At 39.0% G+C, this 18,237-nt stretch overlaps 1 protein-coding gene across 1 annotated transcript in view; it reads right to left on the reverse strand.

The window, feature by feature from the left end:
* The window catches only part of LOC702140 (cation channel sperm-associated targeting subunit tau), a 75,130-nt gene extending 58,701 nt beyond the window's left edge, over positions 1-16,429 (reverse strand). The window contains exons 1-4 of the mRNA XM_015110661.3: positions 16,082-16,429; positions 3,997-4,083; positions 2,621-2,672; positions 776-921 (exon numbers count right to left, since the gene is read on the reverse strand). Coding sequence (XP_014966147.3) covers positions 776-921; positions 2,621-2,672; positions 3,997-4,083; positions 16,082-16,312 — 516 coding nt within the window. The 5' untranslated portion in view covers positions 16,313-16,429. The remainder of the gene's footprint in view (positions 1-775; positions 922-2,620; positions 2,673-3,996; positions 4,084-16,081) is intronic.
* Positions 16,430-18,237: the final 1,808 nt, after the last annotated feature.

Raw genomic sequence — 18,237 nt, forward strand, 5'->3', positions numbered from 1 at the left:
AAGTAATCTGCCCGCCTCAGCCTCCCAAAGTGCTGGGATTGCAGGCGTGAGTCACTGAGTCTAGCCATTTTTTTTTTTTTAAGTTTTAAGATACATTTAAGATTCTAATAAGCCTAACTGTAAGCAGAAACATAGTAAGAGCTGGCGTGTGAGGCAGTTTAATGAAGTGTGGTCTGAAACCAGAGTGCCCACACTCCCAGCTCAACCACTTACCACTTACCAGCTCCATGACCTAAGAAAGGTCCTTAACCACAGAGTGCCTCAGTTTCTTCATCCGTAAAATAAGGATGAGAGAGAGAGAGAGAGAGAGTGTGTGTGTGTGTGTGTATATGTGTGTGTGTGTGTGTTTGGGTTGTAATAAAGACTAAGTTAATCCATGCAACAATACTTAGAGAGAGACAAAGGGGAATAGAACAGGATAGAAGAAAAGGAATGGGAAAGGAGATGGGAAAAACTCTAAGGTGGAAGACAGTAGATGGGAAGAGAAGAGCAAGATAGAGATAAATACATGCATAATGAATACTTGAAACCACAGACAGTAACATCTCAGGAAAGAAATCTACTAAGATTATGCATTTTGCAGTAAATTGTTTATTTTTTTTAAAACATCACTATAGCCCACAGTATAGAAATAGAATACTGTAAGATACCAAATAAAAAGGCACTCACTGCTTTTGTTTCTTTTCTACTAATTTTTATAAAAAGACAGAATTAGGGTAGAATATTTGGAACTATAAGGAGCCATTCTAATATCTAGAAGAGATATTAACATTACCTGTACAGAAAAATACTTCACTTCATCGAACTTAATTACAGTGTTCCTCTCACTGTCTTTGGATAGCAAGCTACACATTTTTGTACATTTCACAGCTTTGTTTATAGAGATGCGAATAAATAAATTAGCATAATGTTGTAAACTGACTGCAAATAGAATGATGTTTAGGAAATAAGTTTTGTTGTAATTGAACAATAATACATTATAAAATTAATACATTAAATGATTCAGACCAAAACCTAAGAATCAATCATGTAGCATTAAACAATAGAAAAAAAGTCTTCTAAAATAGTAGTTTTGCCCATCACTGGTGGACACAATATAAGTAAAAGAAGGTTGATTCTTCCTTACATCCCTTATATATATATATATATATATATATATATATATATATATATATATAATTTTTTTTTTTTTTTTTTTTTTTTTTGAGACAGAGTCTCGCTCTGTCGCCCAGGCTGGAGTGCAGTGGCCGGATCTCAGCTCACTGCAAGCTCCGCCTCCCAGGTTCACGCCATTCTCCTGCCTCAGCCTCCCGAGTAGCTGGGACTACAGGCACCCACCACCTCGCCCGGCTAGTTTTTTGTATTTTTTTAGTAGAGACGGGGTTTCACCGTGTTAGCCAGGATGGTCTCGATCTCCTGACCTCGTGATCCGCCCGTCTCAGCCTCCCAAAGTGCTGGGATTACAGGCTTGAGCCACCGCGCCCAGCTACATCCCTTATATTTTTAACCTCACATTTCCAGCAAAATTTCTTTGCAAGTTTTTCTATATATTAATTTCAAGGTGACTATGCAATATATAGTTGAAATATTTCCTAAGGATAATTATGTAGAAATTCAAAATATTTTAAAATATATCAGAATAACTTATTTTTAATTTTGAGACAAAAAGTGTTCTACCCTAATTCACTTAAGAATATAGTTCATTTATATTATATTGGACTGTATTGTATCTTTCATAGAATGCTACAGAGTAAAACAATTTTGTTTCACGATTTAACTATCTTCAAAAATCTCTTTATACAGAATTATTTTCCAAAATTCTCTTTATATAAAAAAGAAACATCAAATCTCCATAATGAGGCTAGTTTTATGCTGTGATAAATCTAAAAATAAGCACGCAGCTTATTTAAAAGCACCAATATAAAATAAATCCTTTTAAAAATGTTTAAAGGAAGCACACATTACTTACAAATAAATTAACATTATCATACAAGAAGATATATATTTTTCCTTTCACTTATATGGTGATTGAGGTGAATACAGATGGCTGAAAAGCTTTTGTTACTCCCACATGAAAAAGTGGACTTTATTTCCCCTGCCACTAAATCTGGGCTGGCTCTATGATTACATTAACCAATAAAATGTAATGGAACGTGACTAGGGTTGGGACTAGTAAGCCAAAAAGGCACTCACCTCAGGCACAAAATTTAAGGGGACACCAAAAACTAGTAATCAAGATAAATAATATATTACTGTGATATATTTTTAAATTAAAATTAATACAGGGGGGAAAAACATGATAGGACTCAGGGAAAGAGGGAGAGATCCAACCATTTCAGCATCCCAGCTGAGTCTAGCCTTCCATGCATCCCACTAAAGCAACCAGACATGTAAATGGGCCACTTTAGATATTCCAGCCCTTTTGAACTGTCAGATAACTACAACCCAAGCTGTTGTATCATGAAGCAGAAGAAGCAACTAGTGAATGCACAGTAGTGATTAATAATAAAATGGTCAATGTGTTAAGCCACTAAGATTTGGAATGATCTGTAATGCAGCAATGGATAACTGAAACAGTGAGATACAATTACTATGATTCTTAAATCAAAAGAAAGGATACTGTTAGGCGTAAAATGTCTGCAGTTCTTTACATGAATGCCCAGGCAGCCAACCTACAACAATCAAAACAAAAACACAGACAATGAATGCATTTAAAAAGTTAACTGTTCTTCCACTTTACACTGAACTCTATTTTTAAAAAGTAAAACTCCACGTTGTTGTTTTTTCTCACTCGAAATATTGTTTCTCATGAAAAATATCTAGTTAATAGAAATCATCAGAAAGCAGAAATACTGAAGAAAAATGGGCAAGCCGCATTCAAAGTAAACCGAAAATGAACAAGAATACAAAGCCAAAGAATAATTCATTATTCACATAAATCTGATCATCACTTTTTAAATTGTTTTTATTTGATATTAGGTGAGAACTGATAAAATACAGCACCCTGCATATAAAATTAAGAAATGTGCCTTATGTCAGACAAACTCTTTTATCCAGTATCCTAAGACCACTTAATTCATTCAGCAATGATTTATTGGCTGTAACATGCCAGGGGCTGTAAAATATTCATGCTCTTGCACCAAGTTGTTCTAAATGTTAAAGAAAATTGCATCATGTGCTTAACCAAAAAATCAAATACAAAATAAATGCAGGAACATTTGAATCCTAATATGAGAATTAGTTAAATATATTTAGCCATGTTTAGTATTTAAAACCAAGTCGAAATGACAGAAATATTATATTAAACATTGTATATGATAGGAGGTAGAGGGACAAGAAAAATTCTTATTTCATACCCAGTTACAACTCTAATAGTGTTCAGAAAATAAAGATAACTGTAAATGAATGTAATGATATTTGATAGTTCTATATGCATGTAGATTCTCATGTCTTTTTCTGTACTTTGAAAACAGAATAACAGATTTTTCTGGTTCTCAGCCTAGATACTGGGTCATCCCTTTGTGGTGGGTGGGTGGGTGTGTGTCTGTGTGTGTGTGAAAAGGGGGGGGGTGTTTGCTTTTGTTTCTAGGAGGCTTTTTGGATGGGGGAGGGGCGCAGGATCAATTTTCAAACTTTAGCATGATCTAGCAATAAATATAATCACTTTAAGAGCTCAGTAAAATTACTGATTCCCAGGCTCCTCTCCTAGAGATTCTAAGCTAGCAGATGTTAGGTGGAGCCTCAAGTTAATGTTTTATAAAAAGCATCTCAGGTAATTCTGATGTAACTAGATTTGGGAATCCCTAATATAGAAGATATTATTTCTGTGAATCAGGATGCTTTCTATAATTTCAGTGATTATTACAATGTTTTTCTGACTCATAAAAATTAAAAATTCATAAATATATTATCAGAGAGAACCATTTTCTGCATATACTTTTTGATTATCAAATAATAAATAACTTATACAGGTTTTTGAGGGTTACTCATACATACCACATCCCCAAACGGCACCAAATTTGGTGTCTCCTGTGTTATTTCCAGTTCTTCACTATCAGACCCTTTAAGAGTTTTTTTCAGCATCTACAATGTAAATAAATTAAGATTTGGGAAAAGAAAGAAAAATATAACTAGGTGAAATATCAATTCAATAATTATTGTATGAATCTCTAGTAAGTATCAGGTCTCCTTGGTAGTAGGTATTAATATGATTAAGAAACTCATCCCTATCCTCAATAAGAAGTTATCAAAGAAATAAAAATGTACACAAGTATAAAATTAAGGGAATCAAGAAATAAGAGAAAAGTACATAGTTCTTCAGTTTGTTAAGAGATGGAATATTTAGTAGGATATCTTGAAAAGCTTATAAGGAGAATTCCAGCTGGTCCTAGTATAGGAGATACCTTGAGTGTGAATCTCAATCAAATATATATATATACATATACACACACATACACATATATATGCACACATGCACACACATATACACACATATATATGCACACGCACACACACACTATAGGGACAGAAAGCAAGGAAAGAGAAATCTTAAGAGATGCTGGAAAAGAACAGAGAGAAGTAGGGAACACAAAAGGAAGCACAAATAAAATCATCCTGAGAAAGAGAAAGTTCAACATTGAGTACAAAAATTCTGACCACAGGTCTAGGAGTGGTAGCTCACAGTAACAGCCATAGAGAAGGGACCTGAAAGAGAAGGACCAGAAGCAGCGCTCATCATGATGAGCGTGAAGGTGTCAGAGAGGAAGAGGTATCCCTGTATACATGGCAGGGAAGAGAAAGAAGGATGTAAGAGGGGAAAATTAAGCATAGCCAAAAAACCGAAGAGAACAACAGGTTATGCCCCTTCTTTCCCCTTACCTCCCATCAATTACAACTTCATCCATTTAAAGAAACTATACTTCAATACACTGAAAGAAGAGAGGATACTTAAACCACGGCAAAGAAATGATCATGGCCAAGAAATAAGGAAAATCAGACCAACTCCATTAAAAGCTGTTATAAGGAGAAAATGGGGAGAAATCTTCATATGACAAAAATTCTTCCTCTCAAATAACCACAAAACAGAAGTAAATTATAACATAAGATTTCAAACTGAATTAAGTGTCTTCAAACAAGCATTTGGAGATGTTTTTAAGCCTACAATTAACAGTTCATTCATTTATTCAACAATTAAAACAGAAGTTGACTAAAGAGAAGAAAAAATGAAATAAGCCTTGATTAATTCAGGAAATAAATTTTTTAAAAAGACAAACCATCCCAGAAATAAATACTAAATTACAAAGTGCCCAAGGTAGCATCGATTCAAATAAAAACTTTATAACAGGCATTGAAGAAGATAAGAACCAGTGAAGAAAATGATAATGAGATAGAGAAAGAAGGATAAAGGGTCAGGGAAAAATAGTTCGACTGGAAGGCAGACAAATGAAAAATCCTCGAAGAAGTAAAACAAAATGGAGGAAAAACTAAAAGTTTAAAATTACAATCCAAGAAAAATTTAAGTAATAAGAAAAAAATCTATATGTGGATAGGACTCACCATGTGTCTAGAAAAACTGGCTCATAATGATCAACTCCAAGATATGTCCTAGTAAAATTACCAGGCTTTATAATGACATCTTGCCTACAGGCAAATGACCAAGTTACCTATGAAGATAAGAAATAAGACTGGCATCATACTTCTCAAGGGCAACACACAAAGTAATGCAACTGTAGAGCTGTATTTTTATAAAGTTCAAGGCAAGAAAGCTCAAGCCAGGGATTTTTATCCAACCAACTCTATTTTTATCCAACAAAGTAACAGCATTCGAGTATGAAGGCTATTTTTAAAAATACATGAAACAGACATTCCAGATAACACTTTACTCTTGAGCCCCTCCCAAGCAATCTACTAAAAGATGAGCTTCAACCAAACCAAAAGATAGCAGGGAAAACTTCAGAATAAGACTTACGGAGAAGACAGGCATGGTGGCTCACACCTGTAATCCCAACACTTTGGGAGGCCGAGGTGGGTGTATCACTTGAGGCCAGGAGTTTGAGACCAGCTTGGCCAACATGGTGAAAACCCACCTCTACTAAAAATACAAAAATTAGCAGGGCATGGTGGTGCACACCTGTAATTCCAGCTACTTGGGAGACTGAGGCAGGAGAATCGCTTCAACCTGGGAGGCGGAGATTGCAGTGAGCCAAGATCGTACCATTGCACTCCAGCTTGGGCGATAGAGTGAGACTGTCTCAAAAAACAAAAAAAAAAACAGGGCAGTTCCAAGATGGCCAAATAGGACCAACTCCAGTTTCCAGCTCCCAGTGTGAACGACACAGAAGACGGGTGATTTCTGCATTTCCAACTGAGGTACTGGGTTCATCTCACTAGGGCATGTTGGACAGTGGGTGCAGGACAGTAGGTGCAGACCACCGAGCGAGAGCCGACGCAGGGCGAAGAATCGCCTCACCTGGGAAGTGCAAGGGGGAAGGGAATTCCCTTTCCTAGCCAAGGGAAACCATGACACACACATCTGGAAAATCGGTCACTCCCACCCTAATACTGTGCTTTACCAAGGGTCTTAGCAAATGGCACAAAAGGAGATTATATCCCATGCCCGGCTAGGAGGGTCCCACGCCCACGGAGCCTCCCTCATTGCTTGCACAACAGTCTGAGATCTAACTGCAAGGTGGCAGCCAGGCTGGGGGAGGGGCGCCTGCCATTGCTGAGGCTTCAATAGATAAACAAAGCAGCCGGGAAGCCCGAACTGGGTGGAGCCAACTGCAGCTCAAGGAGTCCTGCCTGCCTCTGTAGACTCCACCTCTGGGGACAGGGCATAGCTAAACGCAGCAGAAACTTCTGCAGATTAAAATGTCCCTGTCTGACAGCTTTGAAGACAGTAGTGGTTCTCCCAGCACAGAGTATGCAATCTGAGAATGGACAGACTGCCTGCTCAAGTGGGTCCCTGACCCCCAAGTAGCCTAACTGGGAGACACCCCCACTAGGGGCAGACTGACACCTCACACCTCACACGGCCAGGTACACCTCTGAGACGAACCTTCCAGAGGAACGATCAGGCAGCAACAGTTGCTGTTCAGCAATATTCACTCTTCTGCAGACTCCACTGCAGATACCCAGGCAAACAGGGTCTGGAGTGGACCTCAAGCAAACTCCCAGACCTGCAGCTGAGGGTCCTGACTGTGAGAAGGAAAACTAACAAACAGAAAGGACATTCACACCAATACCCCATCGGTACATCACCATCATCAAAGACCAAAGGTAGATAAAACCACAAAGATGGGGAAAAAGCAGTGCAGAAAAGCTGAAAATTCTAAAAATCAGAGTGCCTGTCCCCCTCCAAAGGAACGCAGCTCCTCACCAGCAACCGAACAAAGCTGGATGGAGAATAACTTTGACAAGCTGAGAGAAGAAGGCTTCAGACAATCAAACTTCTCCAAGCTAAAGGAGGAAGTTCAAACCCATCGCAAAGAAGCTAAAAACTTTGAAAAAAGATTGGATGAATGGCTAACTAGAAGAACCAATGTAGAGAAGTCCTTAAATGATCTGATAGAGCTGGAAACCATGACACGAGAACTATGTGACAAATGCACAAGCTTCAGTAACAGATTCGATCAACTGGAAGAAAGGGTATCAGTGATTGAAGATCAAATGAATGAAATGAATCGAGAAGTTTAAAGAAAAAAGAGTAAAAAGAAATGAACAAAGCCACCAAGAAATATGGGGCTATGTGAAAATGCCAAATCTATGTCTGATTGGTGTACCTGAAAGTGATGGGGAGAATGGAACCGAGTTGGAAAACACTCTGCAGGATATTATCCAGGAGAACTTCCCCACCCTAGCAAGGCAGGCCAACATTCAAATTCAGGAAATACAGAGAATGCCACAAAGATACCCCTGGAAAAGAGCAACTCCAAGACACATAATTGTCAGATTCACCAAAGCCGAAAAGAAGGAAAAAATGTTAAGGGCAGCCAAGAAAATGGTCGGGTTACCCACAAAGGAAAGCCCATCAGACTAACAATGAATCTCTCAGCAGAAACTCTGCAAGCCACAAGAGAGTGGGTGCCAATATTCAACATTCTCAAAGAAAAGAATTTTCAACCCAGAATTTCATATCCAGCCAAACTAAGTTCCATAAGTGAAGGAGAAATAAAATCCTCTACAGATAAACAAATCCTGGGAGATTTTGTCACCACCAGGTCTGCCCTACAAGAGATCCTGAAGGAAGCACTAAACATGGAAATGAACAACAGGTACTAGTCACTGCAAAAACATGCCAAAATGTAGAGACCATCCATGCTAGGAAGAAACTGCATCAACTAACGAGCAAAATAACCAGCTAATATCATAATGACAGGATCAAGTTCACACATAACAATATTAACCTTAAATGTAAATGGGCTAAATTCTCCAATTAAAATACACAGACAGGCAAATTGGATAAAGAGTCAAGAACCATCAGTGTGCTGTATTCAGGAGACCCATCTCATGTGCAGAGACACACATAGGCTCAAAATAAAGGGATGGAGGAAGATCTACCAAGCAAGTGGAAAACAAAAAAAGGCAGGGGTTGCAATCCTAGTCTCTGATAAAACAGACTTTAAACCAACAAAGATCAAAAGAGACAAAGAGGGCCATTACATAATGGTAAAGGGATCAATTCAACAAGAAGAGCTAACTATCCTAAATATATATGCACCCAATACAGGAGCACCCAGATTCATAAACCAAGTCCTTAGAGACTTACAAAGAGACTTAGACTCCCATACAATAATAATGGGAGACCATAACACCCCACTGTCAACATTAGACCGATAAACGAGATAGAAAGTTAACAAGGATATCCAGGAATTGAACTCAACTCTGCACCAAGCAGAGCTAATAGACATCTACAGAACTCTTCACCCCAAATCAACAGAACATACATTCTTCTCAGCACCACATCACACTTATTCCAAAATTGACCACATAGTTGGAAGTAAAGCAGTCCTCAGCAAATGTACAAGAACACAAATTATAACACACTGTCTCCCAGACCACAGTGCAATCAAACTAGAACTCAGGATTAAGAAACTCAATCAAAACCGCTCAACTACATGGAAACTGAACAACCTGCTCCTGAATGACTACAGGGTACATAACAAAGTGAAGGCAGAAATAAAGCTGTTCTTTGAAACCAATGAGAACAAAGATACAACATACTAGAACCTCTGGGACACATTTAAAGCAGTGTGTACAGGGAAATTTATAGCATTAAATGCCCACAAGAGAAAGCAGGAAAGGTCTAAAATTGACACCCTAACATCACAATTAAAATAACTAGAGAAGCAAGAGCAAACAAATTCAAAAGCTAGCAGAAGGCAAGAAATAACTAAGATCAGAGCAGAACTGAATGAGATAGAGACACAAAAAAACCCTTCAAAAAAATTAATGAATCCAGGAGCTGGTTTTTTGAAAAGATCAACAAAATTGATAGACCACTAGCAAGACTAATAAAGAAGAAAAGAGAGAAGAATCAAATTGATGCAATAAAAAAAGATAAAGGGTATATCACCACCGATCCCACAGAAATACAAACTACCATCAGAGAATACTATAAACACCTCTATGCAAATAAACTAGAAACCTAGAAGAAATTGATAAATTCCTGGACACATACACTCCCCCAAGACTAAACCAGGAAGAAGTTGAATCCCCGAATGGACCAATAACAGGCTCTGAAATTGAGGCAATAATTAACAGCCTACCAACCTAAAAAAGTCCAGGACTAGATGGATTCAGAGCCAAATTCTACTGGAGGTACAAGGAGGAGCTGGTACCATTCCTTCTGAAACTATTCCAATCAATAGAAAAAGAGAGAATCCTACCTAACTCATTTTATGAGGCCAACATCATGCTGATACCAAAGCCTGGCAGAGACACAACAAAAAAAGAGAATTTTAGACCAATATACCTGATGAACATCAATGCAAAAATCCTCAATAAAATACTGGCAAACCGAATCCAGCAGCACATCAAAAAGCTTATTCACCATGATCAAGTTGGCTTCATCCCTGGGATGCAAGGCTGGTTCAATATACGCAAATCAATAAACGTAATCCAGCACATAAACAGAACCAAAGACAAAAACCACATGATTATCTCAATATATGCAGAAAAGGTCTTTGATAAAATTCAAGAGCCCCTCATGCTAAAAACTCTCAATAAATTCGGTATTGATAGAACATATCTCAAAATAATAAGAGCTATTTATGACAAACCCACAGTCAATATCATAGTGAATGGGCAAAAACTAGAAGCATTCCCTTTGAAACCTGGCACAAGACAGGGTGCCCTTTCTCACCACTCCGATTCAACACAGTGTTGGAAGTTCTGGCCAGGGCAATCAGGCAAGAGAAAGAAATAAAGGGTATTCAATTAGGAAAAGAGGATGTTAAATTGTTCCTGTTGCAGATGACATGATTGTATATTTAGAAAACCCCATCATCTCAGCCCAAAATCTCCTTAAGCTGATAAGCAACTTCAGCAAAGTCTCAGGATATAAAATCAATGTGCAAAAATCACAAGCATTCTTATACACCAATAGCAGACAAACAGAGAGCCAAATCATGAGTGAACTCCCACTCACAATTGCTTCAAAGAGAATAAAATACCTAGAAATCCAACTTACAAGGGATGTGAAGGAACTCTTCAAGAACTACAAACCACTGCTCAGTGAAATAAAAGAGGACACAAACAAATGGAAGAACACACCATGCTCATGGATAGGAAGAATCAATATCATGAAAATGGCCATACTACCCAAGGTAATTTATAGATTCAATGCCATCCCCATTAAGCTACCAATGAGTTTCTTCACAGAATTGGAAAAATCTGCTTTAAAGTTCATATGGAACCAAAAAAGAACCCGCGTTGCCAAGACAATCCTAAGCCAAAAGAACAAAGCTGGAGGCATCACGCTATCTGACTTCAAACTATACTACAAGGCTACAGTAACCAAAACAGCATGGTACTGGTACCAAAACAGAGATATAGACCAATGGAACAGAACAGAGCCCTCAGAAATAATACCACACATCTACAACCATCTGATCTTTGACAAACCTGACAAAAACAAGAAATGGGGAAAGGATTCCCTAGTTAATAAATGGTGCTGGGAAAACTGGCTAGCCATAAGTAGAAAGCTGAAACTGGATCCTTTCCTTACACCTTATACAAAAATTAATTCAAGATGGATTAGAGACTTAAATGTTAGACCTAAAACCATAAAAACCCTAGAAGAAAACCTAGGCAATACGATTCTGGACATAGACATGGGTAAGGACTTCATGTCTAAAATACCAAAAGCAATGGCAACAAAAGCCAAAATTGACAAATGGGATCTAATTAAACTAAAGAGCTTCTGCACAGTAAAAGAAACTACCATCAGAGTGAACAGGCAACCCACAGAATGGGAGAGAATTTTTGCAATCTACTCATCTGACAAAGGGCTAATATCCAGAACCTACAAAGAACTCAAACACATTTACAAGAAAAAAACAACCCCATCAAAAAGTGGGCAAAGGATATGAACAGACACTTCTCAAAAGAAGACATTTATGCAGCCAACAGACACATGAAAAAATGCTCACCATCACTAGCTATCAGAGAAATGCAAACCAAAACCACAACGAGATACTATTTCACACCAGTTAGAATGGTGATCATTAAAAAGTCAGGAAACAACAGGTGCTGGAGAGAATGTGGAAAAATTGGAACACTTTTACACTGTTGATGGGACTGTAAACTAGTTCAACCATTGTGGAAGACAGTGTGGTGATTCTTCAAGGATCTAGAACTAGAAATACCATTTGGCCCAGCCATCCAATTACTGGGTATATATCCAAAGGATTATAAATCATGCTGCTATAAAGACACATGCACATGTATGTTTATTGCAGCACTATTCACAATAGCAAAGACTTGGAACCAACCCAGATGTCCATCGATGACAGACTGGATTAAGAAAATGTGGCACATATACACCATGGAACACTATGCAGCCATAAAAAAGGATGAGTTCCTGTCCTTTTAGGGACATGGATGCAGCTGGACACCATCATTCTCAGCAAACTATCACAAGAACAGAAAACCAAACACCGCATGTTCTCACTCATAGGTGGGAATTGAACAATGAGAACACTTGGACACAGGAAGGGGAACATCACACACCGGGGCCTGTTGTGGGATGGGGGAGGGAAGAAGGATAGCATTAGGAGATATACCTAATGTAAATGATGAATTAATGGGTGCAGCACACCAACAGGGCACATGTATACATATGTAACAAACCTGCACGTTGTACACATGTACCCTAGAACATAAAGTACACTAAAAAAAAAAAAAAAAAAAAAGACTGTGGAGAGCAGTTAAAATATTTAATTGCAGAGTTAAAACTAAAGTAAAGATTCAAATGTTACTACTACAGAAACCACCAAACAACTATAATAATAAGGGAGACAAAAAGGAACAAATGACATATAAAACAATCAGAAATTAATTAATAAAATGATGAGAATAAGCCCCCACCTATCAATAATAACCTTGAATGTGAATGAATTAAGCTTTCCACTTCAAAGATATACACTGGCTAAATGGATCAAAAAAACATGACCTGATTTTCCAGATTTGGGTAAAAGAAGCCAGACCTACTGAGTTTACATTTTGCTTCTGCCCTCTGGCTGTGTTACCCGGGGCAAGTTACTTAACCTCTCTAAGTCACAGATGCCGCATGCAATTTGCTGAATCATAACAGAACCTATTTAATGGGGCTGTTGTGAGACTTAAGAAAATTAATATTTATAGGTCAGGCATGGTGGCTCACACCTGTAATCACACCAATTTGGGAGGTCAAAGCAGGAAGATTGCTTGAGCCTAGGAGTTCGAGACCAGCCTGGGTAACCTAGCAATACCCCCCCATCTCTACAAAAGATAAAAGTAAATTAGCCTGGTGTGATGGCACATGTCTGTGGGCTGAGGTGGGATCATTGCTTGAGCCCAGGAGTTCAAGGCTGTAGTGAGCTATGATTTCGCCACAGCACTCCAGCCTGGGTAGGATAGAGCAAGACTCTGTCACACACACACACACAATTAATATAAATAAAGCAACTAATATACAGTACCTGGTATATGGTAATCAATACTTAAGAGTTTACTCTAGCTAAAAACCGAATTATCTTTCCCAAAAATGCATACATTGCAATCCTCACTCCTTGTGCCTCAGAATGTGACTGTATTTGGAGATGGGATTTTTAAAGAGGTAATTAGGTTAAAATGAAGTCATCAGGGTGGACCCTAATCCCATATGCTAAGAAGAGAGGCCTCAGAAGAAACCAACCCTACCACCTTAATTTTGGACTTCCAAGCCCCAAAGCTGTGAGAAAATAAATGTCTGAGGTTTAAAATACCCAGTCTGTGGAGCTTTGTCATGTAGCTCTAACAATGAATGCTGCTTGCATTACGGGACAGCGATGCTAGATTTTACGTATGGTAAGTGTTCCTTCTATAAGCATTTATTAGCACCTGCTGGCTGGGCTGGGACTCATATAGAGTAATTGCCTCCAGCATAAAATTTTTGGGTCACGGGGGAGACAGGGTCTTGCTCTGTCACCCAGGACGGACTGCAGTGATGCAATCATAGCTCACTGTAGCCTCAAACTCCTGGGCTCAAGCAGTCCTCTTACCTTGGCCTCTCAGAGTACTAGGATTAGAGACATGAGTCATCATACCCAGCCTCAGGCACAGAACTTAATTGAATGCCAAAAAACCCAGTCACCATGATAATAATATGTATACATTTATTTTTAATTTTGGTAGAGGGGAAGGGGCATGGAGCCGTCATGCTCTCTCTGGGCATGTGACCCTCCAGGAAGATTTTAACGCATGTTTTTAAAAAGATCAAAATGCTTTCCCCACTTCTCACTACTTCACTTGACCAATATTAAAAATAAAATAGGCTGGACATGGTGGCTCATGCCTATAATCCCAGCACTTTGGGAGGCCAAGGTAGGCAGATTACTTGAGCCCAGAAGTTCCAGACCAGCCTGGGCTACATGGCAAAACCACATCTCTACAAAATACACAAAAATTAGCCAGGCATAGTGGCAAGTGCCTACAGTCCTAGCTACTCAGGAGGCTGAGTTGGGAGGATCACCTGAGCCCAGGACGTCAAGGCTGCAGTGAACTGTGATTATGCCACTACACTCCAGCCTCTGTGACAGAGTGAGACCCTGTCTCAAAAAAAAAAAAAAAAAAAAGAAAAGAAAAGAAAGAGAAATAAAAATGCAAAAAAGTTGATTTAAAAAAAACCCTACTATATGCTGCCTATAAGAAACTCATCTCATCTGTAAAGACACATATAGAATGAAAGTAAAGGGATAGAAAAAAATATTCCAAGAATAGCTATGCTATGAGCAGAAGTAGCTATGGTTATATCAGATAAAACAGACTTAAAGTAAAAAACAGTAAAGAGACAATAAAAAAAGGTCATTAGAGTATTATATAATGATAAAGGTGTCAATTCAGCAAGAGGATATAGCAATTCTAAATATATTATATACCAAACACCAGAGTACTCAGATATATAAATATTATTACATCCAAAGGGAAGGGTAGACTCCAATACAATAATATCTAGGGTCTTTAACACACTACTCTCAGCATTAGACAGATCATCTAGACAGAAAACTAACAGAGAAACATTGGATTTTTTTTTTTTTTTTTTTTTTTTTTTTTTTTTTTTTTTTTTTTGAGACGGAGTCTCGCTCTGTCACCCAGGCTGGAGTGCAGTGGCGCGATCTCGGCTCACTGCAAGCTCCGCCTCCCGGGTTCACGCCATTCTCCCACCTCAGCCTCCGAGTAGCTGGGACTACAGGCGCCCGCCACCGCACCCGGCTAGTTTTTTGTATTTTTAGTAGAGACAGGGTTTCACCATGTTAGCCAGGATGGTCTCGATCTCCTGACCTCGTGATCCACCCGCCTCGGCCTCCCAAAGTGCTGGGATTACAGGCTTGAGCCACCGCGCCCAGCTGAAACATTGGATTTAAATTACACATTAAACCAAATAGACCTAACAGACATTTACAGAATATTTCATCCAACAGCTATGGAATACACACTCTTCTCATCACCACATGGAAAATTATCCATGACAGACTATATCTTAGGACACAAACAAGTCTTACCAAATTTTAAAACATCAAAATCATATCAAGTATCTTCTGAGACCACCATAGAATAAAACCAGAAATCAGTAACAAGGGGAACTTTGAAAACTGTACAAACACATGTAAATTAACAACATGCTCTTCAATGATCATTGGGTCAAGGAATAAATTAAACAGAAAATTTAAAAATTTCTTGAAACACATACAAATTGAAACACAACATACCAAAACTATGCTATGCAGCAAAAACAGTGCTAAGAGGGGAGATTGTAGCAGTAAGCACCTATATCAAAGAAGTAGAAAGGTTTCAAATAAACAATCAAACAATACACATCAAGAAAGGAGAAAAGAAAGAATAAACCAAACCCAAAATTAGTGAAAGAAAAGAAATAACAAAGATCAGAGCAGAAGTAACTGAAATAGAGCCTTAAAAAAGTACAAAGAATCAGCAAAACAAAAATTTGGTTTTTGACCTTACTAAGTAACCAAGAAAAAGAGAGAGAACACTCAAATAAACAAACTCAGAAATGAAAAAGAAAATATAACTTATGTCACAGACATACAAAAGATTACCAGAGACTATTAGAAACACACCAACATGGCACATGTATGCATATGTAACAAACCTGCACATTGTGCACATGTACCCTAGAACTTAAAGTATAATAAAAAATAAAAATAAAAAATAAAACAAAAGAATTGCTATAAATGAAAAAAAAAAAAAGGATTAAAGGGTTCAATGTGTGCCAATTGAAGGGAGAGGCAATTGGCACACACTGAACCCTTTAATCCTTTCACTACCATCCAGGTGTCCTGCTGGCCCTGGTCCTCCAGGTGCTGGCCAGGCCCCCACTCACGTTCAGCAGCCGGTGCCCGGTGCCCTCCTTGTTCTTGTCCTTAGGCAGGGCCATCGTGCCCTGGTCCAGGGTGTAAGGGACGGAAGAAGCGTCTGACCCTTTCATGTGCATGACATCCGGGCTGCTGTAGGGATTCCTCTGCAATAGCGGGGTGGGGGCCCTGGCTTGGACCCGCCCGCTGCGGTTATCAAGTGTGCTGAAAGGCCTATTTGTATCTTGGGGTGGCTCCATCTCTCCATCTTCTGGGGCCTGTCTGCGCCCAACCGACGGCCCGCTACCGCGCAGGCGTGGCCCTCCCGCAGCCTTTCCAGCATTTTCCCAGCACGTGCCTGCCGCCTAGTGACCCACGCAGGCCGGGCCCCAGCTGGGAGTGGCGGGAGGCCAGCTTTGGAGGCATGCGTGCTTAGCGAGCTTGGAGGGTCTGCTGCACACACTTGCCAGGCTATTTCAGTCTCCTTTAGAAGGAAGTCAGAGCACGCTGGTGGAGAGCAAAGGCCCCTCACGGGGCCCAACCACTTTAGTTCACTGTCTTGTCCGCCCTTTAGCCCTCACGAGTCCTTTTCTCCCTGCACCATTTCTTTCTGGAAGATTTACAATATCAGTTATTACTTCCTCTACACTGTCCCCTGAGCTCCAGATGTTAAATATCCAACAGTCTACTTTGACACTTTTACTCAATTGTTCCACAGACATAACACGTTAATATTCATCTTCCCTCTTAAACCTGTAGTACATTCCAAACTCATTTGATGCAGCAATATCATATCCACAAAATCTTAAAAATTCAGACACATTTTTAAATTCTGACCCTAAATATCTGAATCGTACCTTTCCCTTTATGGCACCTAGTTTGGGACACCTCACACACGAGACAATTGCAATGATTTACTCATAGCTCTGCCAACCTGCTGTCATCCGTCCCTTTCACTGCCCCCGTATTAGTCCTTTGCAGCAACGGATGGAGCTGAAGACCATTACCCTAAGCAGACTAACACAGAAACAGAAAGCTAAATACCACATGTTCTCACTTAAAAATGAGAGCTAAACAACGAGAACACATGGAAACAAAGAGGAGAGCAACAGACACTGGGGCCTACCTGACGGTGAGAGGATCAAAAACTACCTTTTGGGTACTAGGCTTATTACCTGGGTGATGAAATAATTTGTACACCCCCACGACACAAAATTTACCTATATAACAAACCTGGACATGTACCCTTGAACCTAAAATAAAAGTTAAATTAAAAATTTAAATACAAACAGAACAAAACCAGGTAATTCCAGAACTTTTTTATTGTACACAAAAATCTAAATTTCTTAATATGGAAACCAAAGGTCTACAAAATGTACTCTCCTAGCTTAGGATCATTATTTATTCCTCTTATTTTTGGAATCTATTTCTTTTATTCAAGGACCAGCTCAAAGGTCAGCTTTTAGTTAACTCTTATATCCCCATACACACATACCCTAAAGGCAGAGTTAACTGCTGTATCCAAGCTACTTCTTGGCATATCCTTGTCAGCCTAAATAACAGAGAGGCAGACTCTCTGAAAGAAAATGTTTATTCAGGAATGGCATTGCAATGAGAATACAAGTGCCACAGTAAACTATGTGCATATTCAGGGAGGTAAAGGAAGACAATGGTTTTTAAAGCAAAAATGATTGTTTTGAGAGAATTATCCTTGGCTACAAGGATCAATAACAAGGATGTTGCCTTTTGGACATTGGACAGGCAGTTGCTGGGCAAATGTCCTCATAGAAGTATTTTTTGTATGTCAGGTTGTGATGGCCTTTGTGCAAGGTGTGGTTTTGTGCAGTCTTTCATGACAGTCCTCATTATCAGGCATCTGTGCATGAAAATCCTCCTTTCATGGCCTTCCCCAGCTCTATTTGTTAGGATTTTTAACACAATGACTACAACTTGATTTTGACAACTTTCACATCCTGTTAGTGGGCTCACACTATTAGTTGCTAATCTCAAAAGATAAGAGTTCTTTAGGGGCAAGAACCTGCAACTCACCTTGCGCTCCTCAGAGTACATGGCCCAATATCCCAAGGCCCTTAACACGTTTGTCATTATTTCAGATTTATACTATGTGGTGTGTTAATTACTGCACCCAATGAAACTTGCTGTCCAGCAGCTCACTCTGTTCCTA

The sequence above is a fragment of the Macaca mulatta genome, chromosome 12, assembly GCF_049350105.2.
Source record: "Macaca mulatta isolate MMU2019108-1 chromosome 12, T2T-MMU8v2.0, whole genome shotgun sequence".
NCBI lineage: Eukaryota > Metazoa > Chordata > Mammalia > Primates > Cercopithecidae > Macaca > Macaca mulatta.